Consider the following 22,895-nt stretch of genomic DNA (forward strand, 5'->3'; position numbering starts at 1 on the left):
GAGAGTTCCAAAAATCCACCACCCTTTGTGTGTAGAAATGCTTCCTGACATCTCTGCTGAATGGTCTTGTTCTAGTTCTCAGATTATGCCCTATGACAATCTCGACTAAAGGAATTTCAGCCTTAGCTTTTCAAATTGAATGGGTCTCATCTTGTTGGTGAGAAAATTATTGAAACACATTCCAAGGAACAGCATAAATCATCATTTAAAAAGGCACATATTAATCAATGATGGTCAGGTGGTATTTGTTCAGGGAAGGCTGAGTCTCATGAACTTGGTTCAATTGTTGAACAATTAACATGGAGGGTTTATGGAGCATTTGCTGTGGTCTCCATGGGCTTTTTGCAAGGCTTTTTGCAAAATCTCACGTGAAAGACTTGTTAGAAAACTAAAAGTGTATGTGGGATTTCCGAACAAGTAAAATGTTGAAAGCAAAATTAGCTCTATGGTAGGTAATGAAGAATAAAGATCTAAGGATATCTTTGGGACTGGAAGCCTGTTTTCAATGGTGTGTACTGGGTCTCCTACATATGATGATATATGTATAATATATAAAAAAGATTCAGACTTAAATGTAATGGTTATTATTAAGATATTTCTACTTGGTATCAAAATAAGGCCACATGTTTAATGCCAAACAAGAAAACTGCAGACAGCAGGAAATATAAATGGATTAATCAGGTGGGTTGAAAAGTGACAAATTAAATTCAATCCCGAGAGCAGAGAGCTAATGCATTTACAGGGCTGAGCATGGTGAAAACAAGAAGATTTAACTAGCAGATTACTAAGTAGTGTAGGAGAAAAGGGTAGCATTAGAGCGCATACTCCAATGAGATAAAAAAAGTATAGTTGGATATGGTGATTTAGGAGGCATTCCTTTATTAACACAAGCATAGACTATGACAGCAGAGACGTTTATGCTGGAAGCACACAAAATACTAGTTAGATAACAGCTGATATATTGTATACAGTAAAGAACACATCTTTTTATTTTTCCGTATTTTTGATTGTGATTGAAAATGGAAAAATGATTGGCTTAAAAACCAAAATTATCGAAGGGATTGCTGTGCGTACTTAAAGCAAATTACCTGACACTCATTATAAGGAATATTTACTCAACCATTTGTGCATGTGGCAGGGCAAGTCTAATTACAGATGATCTTGAGCTGGGGGGTGCTGTGTATGAGTGAAGATTCAGCTGATTGTTGCATGGATGAGTGACCAGGTATTGATGATAAAGGCCATCTGCCTGTCCACACCAATGTGACTAGTTCCCAGATAGCTGCACAACTTAGGGACGAGAATGTTCTGGTCAGACACAATCAGTACTCTGGGAGGAAAGGAGCTGTATTTTTGATCTGCAGGAAAAAGCATCTCAAGCCTGAAGATAGCCAGTTCACTGCCCCTCATTAATCGCTGTAAGCTGTGACTTTTAATTAAAAAGGAAGAGAACTTTGTAAACGTGAAACAGTAAATTTGTGAAAATGCCAAGGGGAGGAAGACAAAGAAGCAGTGTTCTGATCAGCAAAATGATCACCTGAGCAAAGCCTGTGGGCCTTCCTAGGCTTGCCCTCCACCCATAATACCGTTTTCTTTGTGTCTATCTGTGTATGTATGTGTGGTGGGAATTTTATAAGTAGGTTAGAGTTTTAATAGGTACAGTTATGTTCAAATAATTATATTGTTTATCTGTAGTTTGAATCTATTTATTTGCAATAAGTTGCAATTCTTAAATTGGTGGCTTACATTTTAAATTCAAATATCTGGTCCATGCTTTTTGTCAATCTGGATCTAAAAGACAGGCAGATTGGGGAATTTTGACTACTTTTTAAAATCTTGAACTTTAACTTTTGAGATGACTCTGGTAACAGTGGAGCTTGGTTTCCAGTGTGTTACCTCAGTGGGACGTATCAAAATGGTTCTGGTAACTGTATGGTATGCACTAAAAGGGGTACAAAGGAGAGTTTTTAAATTCATTCATGGAGTGTGGGTGTCACTGGCATTTATTGTCCATCCTTAATTGCCCAGAGGACAGTGAAGATTCAACCTTATTGCTGTGGGTCTGGAGTCACATGTTGATCAGACAAAGTGAGGATGGCAGTTTCCTTCCCTAAGGGCATTAGTGAACCAGGTGGGGTTTTTCTGACAGTACATTCATGGCCAGCATTAGACTTTTTCTAACTGAGTTGAAAATCCACCATCTGCCATGACAGAATTTGAACCCAGGTCCACAGAACATTATTTGAGTCCTTGGATAAACAGTCCAATGATAATAGGGCTGCAGAATGAAGAATGAGTAAAGATTGGATAGACTAGGGTTCTTTTCCTTGCAAAGGGGGAACTGAGGGGCCTTTGAATTGAGGTGGAAAAAGTTTTAAAGGACTAAGTGTGAAAAGGAAGAATTGATTTCCTGAGGAAAGTGGTTGTTTATAACCTTTCTGAGTCAGCATGGAAATGATGGGTGAAAGATGGTAATGGCATGGACAAAATGTTGTAAGTTTAAACCTTATTCAGTGATCTCGCATTGTCGAAATGTTACTTGGAATCAAGGAATTATCTTGGATCATTTTTACTCCAGATGTTCAAAAGAGATTAGAGGACGGTCTGCTGAACACAAAAACAGCTCCTTTTCAGCGTGTGAGACAGATCCCAAGTCAGGACTGCCGAAAGGGGATTGTAAATTTCATCCAGATATAAACCAGATTGTATCCTCATCAATAATGTTCATCCAGGCACTGTCAAGTGTAAGTAAAGTTGCTGGGAGTAACGTTTCTCTAATATTGCTCACACTCTTGTTTCCCAGATCACCCCTGCAAGATCTCCTCAGAATAGTATTCTTGGACCAATTATCCTTCGCTGCCCATCAATAACCTTCCTTTAGCCATAAAGACAGAAGTGAGGATGATTGTACTGTGTTCCACTCAATTCATTATTCCTTAGCTAACTATGCAGTCTGTAATGCAGACAGTTAACCCTGGATCGCATCCACGATTGGCCTGAAATGTAGCAAGTCATATTTTTGTGATTCAAATGCCTGGCAGCATCTGTAAAGAGAAATGGAGTTAATGCTTTGATCAAATATGACTCTTCTACAGAACTGATCAAGCCACATTAATTCTGGACAAGCTAGTTAGAGGCTGGATAGTCTCAGAATGCTTCTGATAAAATTTCATTGAACTGAGATATTAACTTCATTCCTTGCTTCAGATTGTCATGTTTTTCAGATTTCCAGCATCAGTGGTATTTTCCTCTTGTTGGATAGTCTCACATTTTGACTCCCCAAAGTTAATGATCATTTCCAATAAGAGAGAATCTAACCACCTCTCCTTTCCTTACCATTGCTGAATTCCTGAATGTTCCTGAAGACTAGCCATATAAATAAAACAGAAAGTGTTGGAGAGATTCAGCAGGTCTGGCAGCATCTGTAAAGAGAAATGGAGTTCATGCTTCAATCCAATATGGCTCTTCTACAGAATTGAACAAGCCACGTTAATTCTGGACAAGCTGGTTAGAGTCTGGATAGTCTCAGAGTACGGAGTTTGCACATTCTCCCCGCATCTGCATGGGTTTCCTCTGGGTGCTCCAGTTTCCTCCCACAATCCAAAGATGTGCAGGTCAGGTGAATTAGCCATGCTAAATTGGTCATAGTGTTAGGTGCATTAGTCAAAGGTAAATATAGGGCAGGGGAATGGATCTGGGTGGGTTACTCTTCGGAGGGTTGGTGTGGACGTGTTGGGCCAAATGACCTGTTTCCATACTGTAGGGAATCTAATCACTGCAATCCCCTAATGTTACAAAGGGTACAGACAATTGACACTGCTGTGATTCAAGAAGGTGAATCACCATGTCCCTGTCATAGTTAATTCGATCCTGCCAGAGATATCTATACTGTAATAATTAATATAAAAGTAAAATGAAGTCTCCATCGTTCTACCAGGCCAAGACTGCTCTCCCATTGGATTGAGGCAACGTGTGATGCCTTACCCAGACAGACACCACAGCTCAGGTGAGGGTAAAGGTTGACAAGGACAGTCCTTCATGGAAACATCAACCAGTGCAGGAATCGAACATTATTGCTATCACCTCTGTGTCATAAATCTGCTGTCCAGCCAACTGAAGTCTTTGTACTGGCAGCAGTGCTCTGGGAGAATTTCACTTTGATGAAAACCTGCAATTTCATAGAATCCTGACAGTGTGGAAAGACACCATTCAGCCCATCGAGTTTGCAAAAACCCTCCATAGTGCATCCCACCCTAACCCTGTGACAGCCTGTGCACCTCTGGACTGTGGGAGAAAACCAGAGCACCTGGACAAAACCCACACAGATACATGGATAACATGCAAACTTCACACAGTCAGTTACCCAAGGCTGAAATTGAACTCAGGTCTCTGGTGTATGAGACAGCTGTGTTAATCACTGACGCACAGTGTCATCCCCTCAATTCCTGAGCAACACTCTCCCTTTTCTACTACAGATGGAAGTATATACTCTTCATTGGAGTGACAGCAGTGAGCAGGATTTTCCACATTTCCAGCCTCCTCCTGCAAGCTACACTGAGCCGAGCCTGTGAGATTGATGATAATGTATAGTTTGGTGTCTTTAGCATATCAGATACATTAACTGCATTGACTGGAGAAGAGCAGGATGCAACATTCAATATTGAAGCAATTCACAGTTATGTCCTTTTCTTGTTTAAAACAGGTATCGTAATGTTATCAGCAAATGAGGGATACATTTTTAACACTGAGGGTAGTTGTAAACTTACATTGTGGATACCTTCTTGTTAGACATCTGTGTGATATCCGAGGCAATCAATGCAATATCAATCCTGTGGTCTTCACAATGGGTGGGTGACTGTCTCCAACAGTATTCTTCCTGGGAATGGAAGGTAAAACTAATCCATCCCAACCCCCAATCTATCTGAAGCCCCTTTAACCTGTTGCATCTTTTTTTCTAAAATATCCAGGTGACTGAATTCTGTGACGATAAAACTCACAATCCTGACGCACCGAACATGCAAAACAAAATGTGCAACTTCAGGAGCACTTGGGATGTAATCAGAGAGTCGGAGGATTTCAGAAACAACCCCTCACCCTACAGTGGTTCAGTGATACCGACCTTTACACTGCTACAGGCCAAACACCGTGTGGTGTGCTTAGTCCTTGATGTCTCTGGGAGCATGGACTCGGTAAGACCTTTCATAAAATTTATTTCACAGGAAGTATTAACTTATACACAGGTCTGGGCTGTTGTGGGGCTTTGCACAGCAAGCTTGAGGAGGTCAGAAGCTGGATATTCTGAAACGGGTAGCTCATCTCCTTACTCCCAGATCCTCTCTGTCATCTACAAAGCACATATCAGGAGTTTGATAGAACACTGCATTTTAGAGCAGGCATTGGTACAATGGCAATGTCAGGGTGTTAATGTAGAAAACCATGCTAACGTCCGGAGACATGCCTTCAAAGGGGAAGGCAATGGCATGGCTCCTGTTTCATTAGACTATTAATGCAAAAAACTCAACAAATGTTCTGGGGACCAGGGCAAACACTCGCAAATAAAATCTGGAATTAAAAATCTCCTGATGACCATGAAGCCATTGTCAATTGTCTGAAAAACCCATCTGGTTCACTAATGTCCTTCAGGCAAGCAAATCTACCATCATCACTGGTCAGACACACAGAGGTATAAACAATAACTGCAGATGCTGGAAACCAGATTCTGGATCAGTGGTGCTGGAAGAGCACAGCAGTTCAGGCAGCATTCGAGGAGCTTCAAAATCGACGTTTCGGGCAAAAGCCCTTCATCAGGAATAAAGGCAGCGAGCCTGAAGCGTGGAGAGATAAGCTAGAGGAGGGTGGGGGTGGGGAGAAAGTAGCATAGAGTACAATGGGTGAGTGGGGGAGGGGATGAAGGTGATAGGTCAGGGAGAAGAGGGTGGAGTGGATAGGTGGAAAAGGAGATAGGCAGGTAGCACAAGTCCGGACAAGTCATGGGGACAGTGCTGAGCTGGAATTTTAGAACTAGGGTGAGGTGGGGGAAGGGGAAATGAGGAAACTGTTGAAGTCCACATTGATGCCCTGGGGTTGAAGTGGTTCCGAGGCGGAAGATGAGGCGTTCTTCATCCAGGCGTCTGGTGGTGAGGGAACGGCGGTGAAGGAGACCCAGGGCCTCCATGTCCTTGGCAGAGTGGGAGGGGGAGTTGAAATGTTGGGCCACGGGCGGTGTGGTTGATTGGTGCGGGTGTCCTGGAGATGTTCCCTAAAGTGCTCTGCTAGGAGGCGCCCAGTCTCCCCAATGTAGAGGAGACCGCATCGGGAGCAAGGGATACAATAAATGATATTAGTGGATGTGCAAGTAAAACTTTGATGGATGTGAAAGGCTCCTTTAGGGCCTTCGATAGAGGTGAGGGAGGAGGTGTGGGCGCAGGTTTTACAGTTCCTGTGGTGGCAGGGGAAAGTGCCAGAATGGGAGGGTGGGTTGTAGGGGGGCGTGGACCTGACCAGGTAGTCATGGAGGAAACGGTCTTTGCGGAAGGTGGAAAGGGGTGGGGAGGGAAATATATCCCTGGTGGTGGGGTCTGTTTGGAGGTGGCGGAAATGTCGGCGGATGTCATACACAGAGGTATGTTGAATCTCAATTGTGCTCTGAAATGGCTGAGCAATTCAGTTGTATCAATCACTATAAAGTCTTAAAGAAACAAAACCAAATGGATCACCAAGCATCGACCTAGGCACTGGAAAGGACAATGGCAGAAACAACCCAGCTGACCCTACAAAGTCCTCCTCACTAACATCTGGGGCTAGTGCCAAATTGAGAGACGTATCTCGAAGGTTAATCAAGCAACAGCCTGACATAGTCATGCTCATGGAATCATACCTTACAGACTATGTCCCAGACATCACCATCCTCCTCCCTGGATGTGTCCTGTATCACTGACAGGACAGACCCAGCAGCGGTGGTGGCATAGTGGGTAAACAGTCCAGAAAGGGTTGCCTTGGGAGTTCTCAACATAGACTGGGCGGCACGGTGGCACAGTGGTTAGCACTGCTGCCTCACAGCGCCTGAGACCCGGGTTCAATTCCCGCCTCAGGCGACTGACTGTGTGGAGTTTACACGTTCTCCCCGTGTCTGCGTGGGTTTCCTCCGGGTGCTCCGGTTTCCTCCCACAGTCCAAAGATGTGCAGGGTCAGGTGAATTGGCCATGCTAAATTGCCCCTAGTGTTAGGTAAGGGGTAAATGTAGGGGTATGGGTGGGTTTCGCTTCGGCGGGTCGGTGTGGACTTGTTGGGCCGAAGGGCCTGTTTCCACACTGTAATGTAATCTAATCTAATCTAATCTAATCTAATCTAAATAGACTCCGGACCCCATGAAGTCTCATGGCTTCAGATTAAACATAGGCAAGGAAACCTTCTGCTGATCACCACATACCACCCTCCATCAGCTAATGAGTTGATACTCCTACATGTTGAACAACAATTGGAGGAAGCATTGGGAATGGCAAGGATACAAAATGTACTCTGGATGAGGGATTTCTCTGTCCACCACCAAGAGTGGCTTGGCAGCAGCAGTACTGATTTGAACTGGTCGGATCTTAAAGGACATAGCTGCTAGATTGTGTCAGCAGCAGTGATGAGGGATCCAACAAGAGGGAAAAACCATTACTTGACCTCAATTTTACCAATCTGCTGGCTGCAGGTGCATCTGTTCATTACTGAATCAGTAAGAGTGAGCACTTCATGATCCTTGTGGAGACAAAAGTCCCGACTTCACATTGAGAATAACCTCCATCATGATGCATGGCACTAACACTGTGCAACATGAGACAGATTTCAGACAGAGAGTGTGGTGCTAGAAAAGCACAGCAGGTCAGGCAGCATCCGAGGAGCAGGAGAATTGACAGGGCATAGGCTCTTCATCAGGAATGAATGCATCAGGAATGCAGACCTTACTTTCTCCTAGATTTTGGACAGGTCTACCAACTCATGACGAGGGATTCATGAGGCACTGTTACCATCAATAGCAGCAGAATTGTCTCCAGCACAACTCGCAACCTCATGGCTCGGCATAGGTGAGGTGCCACAAGATTAGAGGATGGCTAACAAGGTGCCACTATTTAAGATAAGTGGTAAGGAAATACCAGGGAACTGTGAGCTGGTGAGCCTAACATCAGTGGTGAGCAAGTTGTTGGAGGGCATCCTGACGGGCAGGATTTCCATGTATTTGGAAAGTCAAGGAATGATTAGGGATAGTCAACATGGCTTTGTGCAGCGGAAATCATCTGTCACTAACTTGATTGAGTTTTTTTGAAGATGCATCGAAGAGGATTGATAAGGGCAGAGCAGTGGATGTAATCTATATGGACTTCAGTAAGACGTTTGACAAGGTTTCTCATGGTAGACTGGTTAGCAAGGTTAGATCGCTCAGAATAGAGGGAGGACTAACCATTTGGATAAAGAACTGGCTCAGAGGTTGAAGACAGAGGGTTGTGCGATAGGGTTGCATTTCAGACTTGAGGCCTGTGCCCAGAAGTGTGCCACAAGGATCAGTGCTGGATCTACTGCTTCTTGTCATTTCTAGAAATGATTTGAATGTGAATATAGGAGGATGATTAGTACGTTTGCAAAATTGGAGGTGTAATGGACAGCAAAGAAGGTTACCTCAGAGTACAATGGGATCTTGATCAGACTGACCAACAAGCCAAGGAGTGGAAGATGGAATTTAATTGAGATTAATGTGAGGTGCTGCATTTTGAAAAAGCAAATAAGGGCAGGATTTGTACATTTAATGGTAAGGTCCTGAGGAGTGTGATTGAACAAAGAGACCTTGGAGTGTGACAGTCACAGGTAGATGGGATAGTGAAGAAGGTGTATGGTATGCTTGCCTTTATTGGTCAGTATATTGATTGTAGCTGATGGGGGGTCATGTTGTAGCTGGACAGGATGTTGGTTAGGTCACTTTTGGAATATTGTGTGCAATTCTGGATTTGTGCTAAAGAAAGGACGTTGTAAAACTTGAAAGAGTTAAAAAAATATTTACAAGGATGTTGCCAAGATTGGATGGTTTGAGCTATAGGGAGAGGCTGAATAGACTGGGGCTGCTTTCCCTAGAGTGTCAGAGGTGATCTTATAAAAGTTTATAAAATCATGAGGGACAGAAATTGAGTGAATAACCAAAGTCTTTTCCCTGGGGTAGTGGAATCCAAAACTAGAGGACATAGGTTTAAGGTAAGAGAGGAAAGATTTATAAGGGACCTAAGGGGCAACGTTTTCATGCAGAGGATGCTGCCTGTATGGAATGAGCTGCCAAAAGAAGTGGAGAAGGCTTGTACAATTGCAACATTAAAAAGACATTTGGACAGGCATATAAATAAAGAAGAGTTTAGAGGGATGTGGGCCAAATCCTGGCAAATGGGATTAGATTAATTTGGGATGATCTGGGTCAGCATGGACAAGTTGGGTGGATGGGTCTATTTCCATGCTGTACAGCTATATGACTCTATAACTCTGTATCCCCAACTGAACCATTGCCGTCAAGCCAGGTGATAAACTCTGGTTCAGTGGAGTTTGCAGGAGGGCATGCCAGGAGTAGCCCCAGGCATATAAAGCGGTGTCAACCTGGTTAAACTATCAAACAGGATTACTTGTATACCATAAACATTGAGCAACAAGTGATAGACAGAGCTCAATAATCCCACAGCCAATGGATCAGACCAAAGCTCTGCAGTCCTGCCACAACCAGTCATTAATGGTAGTGGGCAATTAAACAACTCATTGGGTGAGGAGGCTCCACAAATATCCCCATCCTTAATGATGTAAGACCCCAACACATCAGTGCAAAAGGTAAGATTAAAGCAAGCTTCCGCGAGAGAGTCGAGTGGATCATCCATCTCAGCCTCCTCCAGTGGTCTCCAGCATCACAGATAGCAGTGTTCAGCCAATTGCATTCACTCCACATGATTTGAAAAAAATGGTTGGAGACACTGGATACTTCAAATGCTATGAGCCCTGACAACATTCCTGCAATAGTACTGAATTCTAGTGCTCCAGAACTTGCCGCTCCCTTAGCCAAGCTCTTCTAGCACAGTTCTAACACTGGCATTGATCTAACAATGTGAAAAATATTCCAGTTATGTCCTGCACATAAAAAGCAAGACAAATTCCAACCTCACCAATTACCGCCCCATCGGTCTACTCTCAATCATCAGTCAAGTGATAGAAAGGGTCATCAATAGTGCTAACAAGCAGCACTTGCTCAGCAATAACCTGCTGAGTGATGCCCAGTTTCTGTTCCAACAGTGTCACTCAGCTCCTGACCTCCTTACAGGTTTGGTTCAAACATGGACAAAAGAACTGAAATCTAGGGGTGAGGTGAGAGTGGCAAGTTTTGACATCAAAGCTGTATTTGAACTAGTGTGGCATCAAGAAGCTCTCATTAAACTGAAATCAACTGGAATATGGAGGCAAACTCTGTGGCAGTTGAAGTCATACCTGGCTTATAGGAAGGTTGTTGGTGTTGTTGGAAGTCAGTCGTCTCAGCTCCAGGACATCTCTCCAGGAGTTCCTCAAATTGGTGACCCAGGCCCAACCATCATCAGTTGCTTCATCAATGGTCTTGCTTCCATCATAAGGTCAGAAGGTGGGGATGTTCGCCAATGATTGCACAATGTTCACCATATGCTCAGCACCATTTGCGACTTTTCAGATACAGAAGCAGTCCACGTTGAAATGCAACAAGATCTGAACAACGTCCAGGCTTAGGCTGCCAAATGGCAAGTAACATTCGGACCACGCAAATGCCAGACTGTGACCAACACCAATAAGACACAATCTAAACATTTCCCCATGACATTCAATGTTGTTACCATTGCTGAATCCCCCACTGACAATATCCTGGGGACTACCACTGATGAGAAACTCATTGGACTTACTATATAAACACAGTGACTATAAAAGCAGGTCAGAAGCTAGGAATATGTGATGAGTAACTCACCCTCCTCGCGACCCCCCCCCCTCCCCGCCCAAAGCCTGTCCATCACCTACAAGGCACAAATCAGGAGTGTGATGTAATACTCCCCACTTGCCTGGAAGAGTGCAGCCCCAACAACACTCAAGAAGCTCTACACCATTCGGGATAATACAGGATGCTTGATTGCCACTACATCCATAAGCATCCACTCCCTCCACCACTGATGCGAAGTAGCAAGATGCATTGCAAAAATTCACCAAAGATCCTCAGACAGTACCTTCCAAACCCACACCCACTTCCATTTGGAAGGATAATGGCAGCAGGTATATGGAAATAGCACCACCTTCAAATTCCTCTCCAAGCCACTCACCTGACTTGGAAATATATTGCAATTCCTTCAGTGTGACTGGGTCAAAATCCTGGAATTCCCTCACTCAAGGCACTGTGGGTTAACCCACAGTGGTTCAAGAAGGCAACTCACCATCACCATCTTCTCAAAGGCAACTGGGAAGGGGCAGTAAATGCTAGCCCAGCCAACAACGCTAACATCCCACAAAAATGAATTCTTTAAAAAATCCTGCTTTGGAAGAAATTTAAATTTGATGAAAAAATAGGGACTTAAGAGCCAGTCAAATGTCAATCATTGTCATAAATAAGCAGTGGATTCACTTATACCCTTGAGAGAAGGAAATCTGTCAATGTTCACTGACGTACATGTAACTCCATTCTCAGAGACTGTAGTTGACTTTAACTACCCTTGACATGCCCAGCAAGTCGTTCAGTTCAAAGGCAATTAGAGATGGGCAATAAATACTGCTGTTGCCAATGACACCCACATCCCATGCGTAAAAAGGAAACATTTGCTTGAATTAATGCAGCCAAAACAATCAACAGAAAAAAAACCTTGAAACTATCTCGGGCAAAGCAGACTGCTTAATACTAACTTTAAATTACATTTAAAGTAAGATTTATGAAAATTAATTTATAAATAAATCAGGTAAAAGGCAGTGAGCTGCATATTACATTGTCTTTTTTTAATTCGATAGGAGAATCGTATTAACAGACTCCGACAAGCAGCGGAGATATTCTTACTTCAGATCATTGAAGCAAAATCTCAAGTTGGAATTGTCACTTTTAACAGTGCTGCAACTATTCAATCACATTTGAAAGTGATTGATAATGAAGATGTGAGGAATCAACTTGTCCAATTGCTACCTACAACAGCTAATGGAGGGACAAATATCTGCGCAGGAGTCCAGGCTGGTTTTCAGGTAGAAACTGAAATGCTTTAGCAAACTTTCGTAACTCATTTAATTTTCAGTTTTCCCATGTTGACAATAATTTAACGGCTTTGCAGGTACTTGGTGATGATGACGGTGCTACAAATGGTGATGAAGTTGTTTTGCTGACTGATGGGGAGGACAGTGGGATAAGCAGTTGTTTCTCGGAGGTGGAACAAAGTGGTGCAGTTATCCACACGATAGCATTAGGACCAGATGCAGCCGCAGAGCTGGAACAGATGTCAATATTGACAGGTAATAAGGACACAAAGAGTTTCTCATGAATTCTTGGGAGACAAATGCAACTTCAAGCCTTGTTGTTTTGAGTTCTGTTCCCAACTTTTATTGTGGTGGAAGTGTTAACAGGTTTAAAATGAATTGGGTGACCCCTCAGTGAAAATACTGGACAAAGGAATTTCGAGTGAGAGCATTCCAATTACTGGTCAGACTCCGACAGGAAGTTGTTGTACTTCATTCCTGGTGGTATCCACAAGCACAGCTAACAGGAAATTATGTGTGACACTGGAAAAGCACAGCTGGTCAGGCAGCATCCGAAGAGCAGGAGAGTCAACATTTCAAGCATAAGCTGATGAAGGGCTTATGCCTGAAACATCAACCCTCTGCCTGATCTGCTGTGCTTTTCCAGCACCACACTCTCGACTCTGACTCTCCAGCATTTGCAGTCCACACTTTTTCCTATACTTGATTCTCCAAGCTACTTACTAATATTGCAGGCAATGGGAACATGGTGCCTACCACTGGCATTTTAATTCTTTCTCTCTCAACCCCACGCTCATTACAGCTGCTAATCTGACAGGATGAATATCAATGTACACATGTTCAATAGTTTTATTCCAAACAATTTGGGCAGTTCCTGTCACATTGCAGAAAGCCCTGATGCCTCCTTCTTCATTTCAGTCTCAATTGGCATTGCCCATTGACCATGTATTTGATCCATGTTTATAACTTTCTTACCCTCTGCATTCTCTAGGGGGTCGACAGTTTGCAGCCACTGATAAAGTGGATGCAAATGGATTAACCGATGCCTTCTCTTCAATGGTATCAGGAAATGGTGATATTAGTCAACAGTCAATTCAGGTCAGTTTTCCCTCAGATAGTGGCTTTCTCATTATCCGTGTGTTAACTTAATGTTAGATTCAATAGATCCATTTCTTTGGTCCCAGCTTGAAAATTTTGGAACGAAGGTTGAAGAAGACACTTGGTTGAACGGAACAGTTTTCGTCGACAAGACAGTTGGGAATGACACATTTTTTGTCATTACATGGCAGAAGCAGACACCAAATATGTTTGTATATGACCCCAGTGGAAAGATGTATAACAGCAATGATTTTAAGATTGATAGTACAACACATACGGCCCGTCTGAGCATTCCTGGAACTGCACAGGTAGGGATCAAAACATCTCCTTCAATTCTTTATTGTCTGCAGTGTACATGGTATCATTTTAATCATGTTTTTCAGTAGAGTTATTAGAAAGCAGCTTGTTTACTATTATACATCCTCTATTTCAACAAAAGTCCATTATACAGAGCAGTCTTTTACACGATCTCTGCCATTAGCTGGTTGAGTACACAGTACAAATGGAATGAAACAAAATGGCTATGTTACAATTCATCACTATGTTACAATATGTCACTCCTGCATGGTACAGCTGCCAATGCATTGGTGAGGACATGGGCATTAGGGTCATTCAATGTCATTGAGAGCCTTGGGAACCCATGGAGGCATCATAAGCGAGGGTAATCCTGAGTTCACCTCAATATTGCTGACACATTTTCAAGTAAAGAGTATTAAACACTCTAAAGTGCTATAGGGTATGCTAAAGACAGAGATTGGTAAATTTCCAGATGTTGAAGACATTAAGAGATATGGAGGTAGTGCAGATCAATGGCATTGAGGTAGAAGATCATCCGTGGTCTGGTCAAATGACAGGGTAGGATTGATGTTCTTATTTCTTCTGTTCCTGAGTTTGCACAGTTTGATCAATGGTGCCTCAATGTCATGTAAGAAAGACAAGTCAGTCCCTTAAATGACTTCTGTCATTCAGTGAGACCATGGCTGATTTGTATCTTAAATCGATGTACTCAGTTTGCTACCAAACCCCTTGACATTTTTGCCTTTCAATAGTCATTGTTCTCAATGTGGATATATTTAATATTTAAGCAGCAAATCAAAATCCTAAATTTCAGTTTGTCCTTGTGTGCTTCCTAGCTCCAGCCCTTTACAATTGATCCATAACAGAGTCATAGAGCCATAGAGATGTACAGCACGGAAACAGACCCTTCAGTCCAACTCATCCATGCCAACCAGATATCCTAAACGAATCTCGTCCCCTTTGTCAACGGTTGGCCCATATCCCTCTAAACCCTTCCTATTCATATACCCTTTTAAATGTTGTAATTGATTCAGCCTACATTACTTCCTCTGGCAGCTCATTCCTTACACACTGCTCTCTGAGTGAAAAAGTTGCACCTTAGGTTGCTTTTACATTTTTCCCCTCTCACCTTAAACCTATGCCCTCTATTCTGGACTTCCCCACTCCAGGAAAAAGACCTTATCTATTTACCCAATCCATGGCCCTCATGATTTCATAGACCTCTATAAGGTCACCCCTCAGCTTCCCATGCTCCAGGGAAATTGGCCCCATCCTATTCAGCCTGTTCCTATAGCTCAAACCCTCCAACCCTGGCAACATTTTCCTGAACCCTTTCAAGTTTCACAAAATCTTTCTGATAGGCCAGAATTGCCAATCTTAGAGTTATGCCCCTTGTCTGGATGTTTCCAATTGAGGCAACAAAATCCTTTACTCGGCATAAACACACCATTAAATCAACCTGTATCATTTATACTCAAAGAAAAACTGTCTCAGATAAATTTGAGCAGATATTCTAAAGACAAAGTTAGAGAAAGCTCTGAAATCTTGCAAGAGGTCTTATTTATCCAGCCATTGAAAATAAATATTTGAATTCCAGACAGGACATTGGAATTATGGTATCCGGAATTCTGGCATTGAACAGGTTATAACTATCTCAGTGACATCCCGAGCAGCAGATGAGAAAACTCCCCTGGTGACGGTCCATGTGCACATCAGTGAAAAGGATTTGAAGGATCATAGGACAATTTACGCACAAGTCAGTCAAGGATTCTCACCTGTCCTGTTCGCAAATGTGACAGTTATTATTGAACGACCCACTGGCCCTCCAATCGAACAACAACTTTGTGATAATGGCCTGAGTAAGATTGATGATGTGACTCAATAAAGTAGAATATATATTTACAACTGTCAGTACCTGAAATTTAGATGTATGTAATTATAACTTTGAGAGCATAGAATATATTGCAAAGTAACCTCTGATGGACCTGTTGACTGTTCCTGCGCTCAACAGCAGTGGTCACAGGGAATATGGGCATTAAGCACATTGACTCCGGACCCCATCAGTGCTCATGACACAGGTAAAACATGGGCAAGAAAAGCTCCTTCCGATTTGCTACATACCAACCCCCCAACCCCCAGCCCTCCACTGATGGCTCAATGCTCCTCCATGTTAAACAACACTCAACACCATTCAGAACAAAACAATCCCTACTTGATTGGCATCTTGTCCACAAACATCCATTCCCTCCACCACTGGCAATTAATAAAAGCAGTGTGAACTATCTACAAGATACATTGCAAATATTTACCAAAGATCCTTCCAAGAGACAGCACCTTCCAAACTATGGTCACTTCCATCAAGAAGGACAAGGGCAGCAGATACATGGGAACACCACCTCCTGCAAGTTCCCCTCCAAGCCACTCATCATCCTGACTTGGAAATATATCATCATTCCTTCACTGTCACTGGGTCAAAATCCTGGAATTCCCTCCCTAATGACATTGCAGGTCTATCTTCAGCACATGGATGTCGAGTAATTGAAGAAGGCAGCTCACCGTCATCTTCTCATGTGAAACTAGGGACAGGCAATAAATGCTGGCCTAGCTAGTGACACCCACATCCTAGCAGTGAATATATTAAAAAAAAGAACTGCTGCCTGTTCTTCAGATTCAGACAATAAGCATTGACTTTCTTGGCCACCTGCTCCTACTCCTGTCTGAGGATGGGTCTTGAGGGTCTCATGGCTCCATTCCCTCAAGATCCATGGTGTCTGTCCTCCTCTGCACCTCCACCACAGAAGGCTGGCTTCAGCACCTTTTCCCTGCTCAGTACACTCTTGAACGCAATGGCAGTCAGCAACGCAGGGAACATTAGTTTCTACCATGTACATGTGATGGCAGCGGAAAGTTAATGTTTCCTATCTACACCAGAATCGGAATAAGCAGCTCATGAATCACAGTGCCTGAGAAGCAGCACAAAATCAATTTTTAACCCCCAAAGTTTCTTTTTAAACAATAAACAATGTAAAAAAAACAATATGTTACATTTATAACAATTCACAAAGCATTTGAACTTAGAATTCCCGGATCAATTTGACTTTGCACTTGTCATCAGTGATATCAGTGCCAATCCAAATACAGTCAATTATTCCATGCTTCACTCAGTCTGCAGCTACTTACCCTTTCCTTGCCTTTAGGTGCTGACATTGTCAAAAATGATGGTATTTACACAAAATATTTCTCTAAGTATTCTGGATATGGAAGATACAACTTTAAAGTACGTGTGCAGGGAAAGGAAGGGAAGACAAAGACAGCGATCCGAACAGGAGGACATTCCTTTTACATACCGGGATACACAGAAAATGGTAATAACATTTGGCAACAGCAAAGCAGAATGTGCAGGGGTGCCATGGCAATGGTGTATGCTTTATGTCGTGGTAAACCATTGAGTTGTGAGCTCTCCATACCCTTTGAATGCTACCTATGATTGGAAAGGTACTTCACATAATGCTTAAAGTTTTGTAGCATTCATTGCAGGAGGTTCTCCCAGCCTTTACAGCCCAAGAAAAGTGAAATGTTACAGAGTCATAGAGTCCTACAACGCAGAGATAGGCCTTTCATCCCAAACTATCCATGCCGACCAAAATGTCCATCCAAGCTAATTTCCTGCACTTGGCCCTTTCCTTTCCAATCCATGTATTTGGCCAAATGGCATGGGGAGGCAATGGCACAGTGGTTTTATCATTGGATTGTTCATCCAGAGACTCAGTTAATGTTCAGATGATGTAATCTAAGCTCAGTAAAATCTGGAAGTAAGGATCTAATGGCAACTGTGCATTCATTGTCCATTGTTGGAAAACCCCATCTGGTTCACTAATGTCTTTCAGGGAAGGGAGCTGCCATTCTTGTCTGGCCTACATGTGACTCCAGACCAACGGCAATGGGGTTGACTCTTAACTGCCCTCTGCGAAATTAGGGATGGATAATAAGTGCTGCCCTGGCCAGTGATGCCCTCATCCAATAAATTTTTAAAAAGCCTTTTAAATGTTGTTAATGTACCCACTGTAACCATTTCCACTGGCAGCTTATTCCATATGGGTACCAACCTCTGTGTAAAAAAGTTGCCCCTCACGTTCCCTTTTATTCTTTCCCCTCTAACCTTAACTGATGCCCTCCAGTCCTTGATTTCCCAACTCTGGGAAAAAGACTGGGTGCATTCACCCTGTCCATACCTCTTATGATGGACAAGAGGTGAGGGGAGATACAACTGATAGTTTATTGACTCCTGCCTTGCTGTGATAATATTGCCTTCTATTGTTGCATATCTTTTAAACAGTTTTTTAATTTAATAGCCAAAATGCCAGGAGAGTATCTACACAGGTGGGAGAGAGCCAATTGGGCTTACTATTACCATCTTCCTACCTCCAGCCTGGAAAATCCATGCCCCACCACTACTGGTGTTAACCCAAAAGTAGGCAGAACACCCCACCATATGGGCAGGCTATCTTGCAAACACTGGTAGGTTTACTTGCAGGCATTTGGGTGCAGAAACTGCCTCAAAGCCACTCAGAGCCTGAATGAGGGGTTGAATGTTTAAAATGTAAGCTTAATTGTTAAGGGGATTACTATTCATCAAATCACGCTGCTTGAGAGTATTAGTGCTGGGGACATAGTTCCCCTGCTCAGGAAATCTAAAAGTATGGATCATTGATGATGTGTTGTTGACCATTTCGGATTGAGATGAAGCCAAATTTCATCAGTGAGAAGGTGTTGAATCTTTGGAATAAAAAGCGATGGTGCAAGTGAAATACAGCTGCGCTGGTCATATCTGCGTAGAGAGAAACAGAGTTAATGTTTCATGAAGGATATCCTAAAAGGACTTGTGCTAATTCAGACTTTGTGGTCTCGGTCTAATTAGGATATAAATGTCTTCCTTTTCACGTAGGAATTATTCAAATAAATCCACCAAAACCTTCAGTCAATGTGGATGATCTTGAGGCTGACATAGGAGATTTCAACAGGGTCAAGTCAGGAGGATCCATTTCAGTTACCGAAGGGACACTCAATGTTGACATTCCACCGTGTAAAATCACAGACCTTCAAGCAACATTAGCTCAAAATAAAGTTGTATTGGAATGGACTGCACCAGGAGAGGACTATGATGAGGGAGCAGGTAATTGTTGTTAAACATTGGCCGTTTAGAATATAGAACAATACAGCACACTACAGACCCTTTGACCCTTGATGTGCTGACCTTTTATCCTATGCTAAGATCAAACTAACCAATATACCCTACATTTTACTATCAACCATTTGCCTATCCAAAAGTCATTTAAATGTCCCTAAATATATCTGACTCTACTACCACTGCTGACAGTACATTCCATGCACCCACCACTCTCTGTGTGAAGAACCTACCTCTGACATCTCTCCTAAACTTTCCTCCAATCACCTTAAAATTATGTCCCCATGTGGTAGCCATATCCACCCTGGGAAAAAATCTCTGACTATCCACTTTATCTATGCCTGTCATCATCTTGAACACCTCTCATTGTTCTTTGCTCTGATGAGAAAAACCTTATATCCCTCAACCTTTTTTCATAGGACATGCCCTCCAGTCCAGACAGCATCCTGGTAAATCTCCTTTGCACTCTCTCTAAAGCTTCCACATTCTTCCTATAATGAGGCGAACAGAACTGAACACAATATTCCAAGTGTGGTCTAACCAGGGCTTTATAGAACTGCAGCATAACCTCAAGGCTGTTAAACTCATTCTCCCTGCTAATGAAAACCAATACCCCATACACTTTCTTAACAACCCTATCAACTTGGTTGGCAACTTTGAGAGATTTGTGGACATGGATCCCAAGGCCTCTCTGCTCCTCCACACTGCCAAGAATCCTGCTTTAAGCCCTATAATCTGCATTTAAATTTGACCCTACTTATATAGATATTTCCTTTGTGGGACTGAATTGAGCAGATTATTGGTGAATGCTGATAAACAGTGGAGATATTCTATACAGATGAAATGCACTCACCAGAAGAAGAGAGGAACTAAGTCAAGTCTTGGTGAAATGGTGGAATTAGTATGTGACATTGGCTGCTTGTGTTCTGCTTTGATCAATAAATTGTGATGTTTGTGTTGTGATGTAACAATTTGCTGTTTTCCCATGAATGGTAAAGCTCCCCATGGATGGTATGCTACTGTTTGAGTCCCTTAAATGGGCAATACCCATCTACAACTACATTCTGCTGCTGCTGTATTAATCCAGTGGTGGAGGAGGGACCCCATTGCAGAGGGCACAAGAAGCAAAGCCTAGCGTACATGCTTGGAGCTTTCTAGAGAATTTTTGTATTTCAATGATACTAAAATGACACAGCATTAAGGGGTTATGATGGAGGGGGTGCTGTCCACTGGCAGCCACCCCTCCCATTGCACCCCACACTCCCCCAGCTTGATGTTGAATCCCTCAGCTCCCCCACCCAACAACCCAACATCCAGCAACCCACTTCCTGCCATCACTTACCTGGGTCCTTCATTGGCCCTCAGGCGTATGCAGTGCCAGCAGCAGCCAATGGTTCCCCAATGGCACTGAGGGACAAGGATGAATTGGACGGGAGCTGTTGGTAGATGGATCTTTTCCAGCTCACCGCACCCCATCATCCTAAAAACCATTCCCCAATCCAGGCTCACCACAGGCCTGTCACATGCCTGAGTAGCTTAAGAGTGTGGCCTGCTCTCCTACCACATACCAAGACCCTGTTGTTTAAGCCAGGTTCCACCCTTTACCTCGGTTTAGGAAGTCACCCTTGTTTAGTTTAGATGTGAACACATTAATTTCTTCTCTCTCTTCTTTCATTTCTCCTTTTGATAGCGTCCCGCTATGAGATGAGAATGAGTGACCACCTCCTCCAGCTACGGGACAACTTCACAGCAGCTGCCCTGGTTAACCTCACCAACTTGAATCCACGTCCATTTGGCTCAAGGGAAACATTCACATTTGTTCCCGAAAACACAGAACTGCAAAACGGGACAACGCTCTACTTCGCTCTCTGCGCCTACGATAAACAGGAACAGTCATCTGAAATGTCTAATGTGGCCAAGGTTTATGTCTTTGTACCGTCACCTCTGGTTGAGCACCCAAAAGGCAGTAGTGTATGGAAGGTGATTTGGATTGCGATTGTTGTTGCAATTCTGGTGTGTTTGATCATTGGGATTGTCAATTACCTGGTTCAGAAAAAATGCAAGGGGAGAACTTTTGCAGTCGTTTAATATCCTTGCTGGAGGAATGAGCAGGGAGCATGCAATTAATTGGTCTAATTATTCAAACACTTAATCAGATTACACTGTATGTTATAAAGATTTGGTGCTGAGGGGTTGTAGTCCATGAATGTCCATGGTATATCTCCAATATTCTTGCTATTTTCCAGGGATTTCACAGCTTTCCTACCAATGTTGTGGTGCACCTTTCCTCATTATTGGCTTGGAAGAGATTAGAAGCTACCTGGGTAAATGCAGGAAGGATGTTCCTGACAACTAGGGAGTCCAGAACCAGGGTCACAGTCCAGAGATACAGAGTAGGCCATTTAAGACGGGAATAAAGAGAAATTCCTTCACCCAGAGTATGGTCAGCCTGTGGAATTCTCTATTAAACAAAGCGGTTTTGATCAAAACATTGAATGTTTTCAGGGAGTTAGATAGAGTTCTCATGGCTAGAGAGTATAGGGGCAAAGTGGGAACAGGTAATGAGTGGGATGTTTAGCTGTGATCAAATTGAATGGTGGAGTACGCTGGAAGGGATGAATATTCAATTTCTGCTATTTTCTGTGTTTCTCTGTTTAAACTGAAAGGGTATGACAGACACAGCCCAGGGGACATAAGCTTTGCCTATCACCCATCTTTGTATCTTATTTTTTGGAACTTAGGCAATTCTACGTGCTCTTCCGTTCTGTATAATTGATTTTTAAAAATATTATTTTTGTTCTTTCCTTTAATAAACAATATCTCTTGCAATCAGAATGCTGTTTTCTCAGAGAGGCTGACACCATTAATAAGAAACTCTTGAAAAATGGCCTTACAGCAACATTACCATTTGAAGTAGATTCTCACAGAGAAAGTTTTCTGAAAACTAGTAGTAGTTTCCATACTACTATCACCAATAACAACAATGTGCATCTAACTGCCTTATTTAATATATACATCAATAAGGATCACAAATGGAAATATGCATCGAAAGGGAAACACAATGATGGATGGAGGGATTAGATGATTGAGACTAAAAGAGAAATTGCTGGAGAACTTCAGCAGATAAACATGAGTTCATGTTTCGGAACCTGAAGAAGGGTTGCTGGACCTGAAATCTTAACGTTGTTTCTCTTTCCACAGATGCTGCAAGACCTGCTGAGGATTTCCAGCAATTTCTATTTTTGTTTCCGACTTCCAGCATCCTCAATTCTTTGATTCTTGTTTCAATGGTTGAGAGTCTGGTCAGTGAGATAGTGAGGAAATGTATAAGGGGAGAAAAGTGAAGAGGAGCACGGCGGGGTGGTGGGGGGGGGGGGGGGGGGGGGGCGGAGTTCTGACTGGCTGATCCAGCTGAAATGTCACTGATGACCACCAGCCACAATTGAATCAAGTGATGATACACTAAAATGTCAGAGACTGCAACCAAAGCTCCAATGGATAATATGAGCCCTCCTGCTTTGCAAACAAAAGCAAAGGAATGCAAGTGGGGTACTGGTGGAACTCAGGGTGCTTAGAAGTGCCCAGAAAGAACAAAAGGAGTCAATACAGACCAATGCAAATGAAAGAGATGTGCAAATGGAATTAATGGAAGAATAAAAGTAAAGCTATTGTGGATGAGTTAGGAAGTTGGGGATGATAGGAGTCCTTTGGAATAATTGTGTTTAGTTTACAGATGGGGAGAAATGTAGGGTAATTCCTCCCTCTTCTCATCTCTTGGCTGATTACAACTTTAGAGAAATAGTGTTTCATCTCTGTGAGAGGTGCAACGTGAAAGGATGTACATGAAACTTTTTTTTAGTTAGAAACATCATTTATTTATCACAACATCTGAAATGTAATTGTAACACCTCCAACTTTACACACACTCAAAATATAAACACATGGGAACAAATAATATCTGAAGCTGTAACCTCTGCTTATATTACCGAATACTGGATGGGTCAAAGAAAACAGGTATTCCTGGCTCTGGACGTTCCTTTCTGCCTCCCTGACACTTTCAGCTTTTTAA

General features: G+C 42.7%; 1 protein-coding gene across 2 annotated transcripts in view; it reads left to right on the forward strand.

Annotated features, from left to right (window-relative positions):
• LOC122554742 (calcium-activated chloride channel regulator 3A-1-like) overlaps positions 1-21,655 on the forward strand; it is a 35,773-nt gene extending 14,118 nt beyond the window's left edge. Inside the window, exons 5-14 of one of the 2 annotated variants that reach the window (XM_043700120.2) lie at positions 2,579-2,744; positions 4,968-5,189; positions 12,013-12,237; positions 12,324-12,501; positions 13,238-13,344; positions 13,431-13,652; positions 15,239-15,500; positions 16,839-17,006; positions 18,587-18,814; positions 20,517-21,655. In XM_043700120.2, coding sequence (XP_043556055.2) covers positions 2,579-2,744; positions 4,968-5,189; positions 12,013-12,237; positions 12,324-12,501; positions 13,238-13,344; positions 13,431-13,652; positions 15,239-15,500; positions 16,839-17,006; positions 18,587-18,814; positions 20,517-20,914 — 2,176 coding nt within the window. In that variant the 3' untranslated portion in view covers positions 20,915-21,655. The remainder of the gene's footprint in view (positions 1-2,578; positions 2,745-4,967; positions 5,190-12,012; positions 12,238-12,323; positions 12,502-13,237; positions 13,345-13,430; positions 13,653-15,238; positions 15,501-16,838; positions 17,007-18,586; positions 18,815-20,516) is intronic. The other variant, XM_043700119.2, reaches the window with a different exon arrangement.
• Positions 21,656-22,895: the final 1,240 nt, after the last annotated feature.

The sequence above is a fragment of the Chiloscyllium plagiosum genome, unplaced genomic scaffold (genome assembly GCF_037043375.1).
Source record: "Chiloscyllium plagiosum isolate Xiang-an unplaced genomic scaffold, Cpla_swu_hap1 HiC_scaffold_9, whole genome shotgun sequence".
In the NCBI taxonomy this organism is placed as follows: domain Eukaryota; kingdom Metazoa; phylum Chordata; class Chondrichthyes; order Orectolobiformes; family Hemiscylliidae; genus Chiloscyllium; species Chiloscyllium plagiosum.